General features: G+C 69.4%; 1 protein-coding gene across 1 annotated transcript; it reads left to right on the forward strand.

Annotated features, from left to right (window-relative positions):
- The first annotated feature begins 18 nt into the window (after positions 1-18).
- MEN1 (menin 1) lies at positions 19-1,054 on the forward strand. Its single transcript, XM_021383964.1, has 4 exons — positions 19-171; positions 446-486; positions 729-816; positions 898-1,054. The coding sequence occupies exons 1-4, from the start codon at positions 28-30 to the stop codon at positions 1,036-1,038; spliced, it is 414 nt and encodes a 137-aa protein (XP_021239639.1). The 5' UTR covers positions 19-27; the 3' UTR covers positions 1,039-1,054.
- Positions 1,055-1,060: the final 6 nt, after the last annotated feature.

Below are 1,060 nucleotides of genomic sequence, written 5' to 3' on the forward strand. Positions count from 1 at the left end.
GGGGGATGCACGCCCTCCCCCCGCCCCATGGCCGCCCCCCAGAGCTGGCTGTACCTGAAGGGCTCGTACCTGCGCTGCACGCGCCACATGGAGGTGGCCTTCATGGTGTGCGCCATCAACCCCTCCATCGACCCCCACACCGACAGCCTGGAGCTGCTGCAGCTGCAGCAGGTGGGGCGCGCTATGGGGCGGGGCGCTATGGGGCGTGTGGGGCAGGCTGCGGGGCACTGTGGGGCTGGGGACACGGACAGCCTGGCTCGGCTGCAGTTCCAGGAGGTGGAGCGCCGTGGAGCACAGCGCTATGGGGCGCTGCGGGGCTGGCGTGCTGTGTGGGGCGGCACAGAGTTGGGGTGCCGTGGGGCACGCCGTGGGGCCAGGCGTGGGGGTGAGGCGCTGTGGGGCGCGCTGTGGGGCACCCCCTGTAATTGCTGCATTCCTCCCCCAGCGCCTCCTGTGGCTTCTGTACGACATGGGGCACCTGGAGCGGTGAGTGCCGTGGGGCAGCCCCACGGCGCTGTGGGGCAGGCACCTGCCGTGGGGCTGATGCCGTGGGCTTGACACCTGCTATAGGGATGGTGCTGTGGGGCTGACATTTGCTATGGGGTAACATTTGCTATGGGGTGGGCTGATGCTACGGGGCTGACGCTACGGGGCTGGCACTTGCTATGGGGCTGACGCTACGGGGCTGGCACTCGCTATGGGGCTGACGCTATGGGGCTGCCCCACAGCTACCCCATGGCGCTGGGCAACTTGGCCGACCTGGAGGAGCTGGAGCCGACGCCGGGCCGGCCGGACCCACTGACGCTGTACCACGAGGTGGGGGCTGTGGTAGCGCTATGAGGCGGCGGCGCTATGGGGCGGCGGCGGCGCTATGGGGCTGACCCACACGTCGCGCAGGGCATCGCGTCGGCGCGCACGCACTACAACAACGAGCACATCTACCCATACATGTACCTGGCCGGGTACCACTGCCGCAACCGCAACGTCAAGGAAGCGCTGGGGGCCTGGGCCGACACCGCCACCGTCATCCAGGAGTGAGCAGGGGGGCAAATGGGGCGCT

This window comes from Numida meleagris, unplaced genomic scaffold (assembly GCF_002078875.1).
Source record: "Numida meleagris isolate 19003 breed g44 Domestic line unplaced genomic scaffold, NumMel1.0 unplaced_Scaffold779, whole genome shotgun sequence".
Classification (NCBI taxonomy): domain Eukaryota; kingdom Metazoa; phylum Chordata; class Aves; order Galliformes; family Numididae; genus Numida; species Numida meleagris.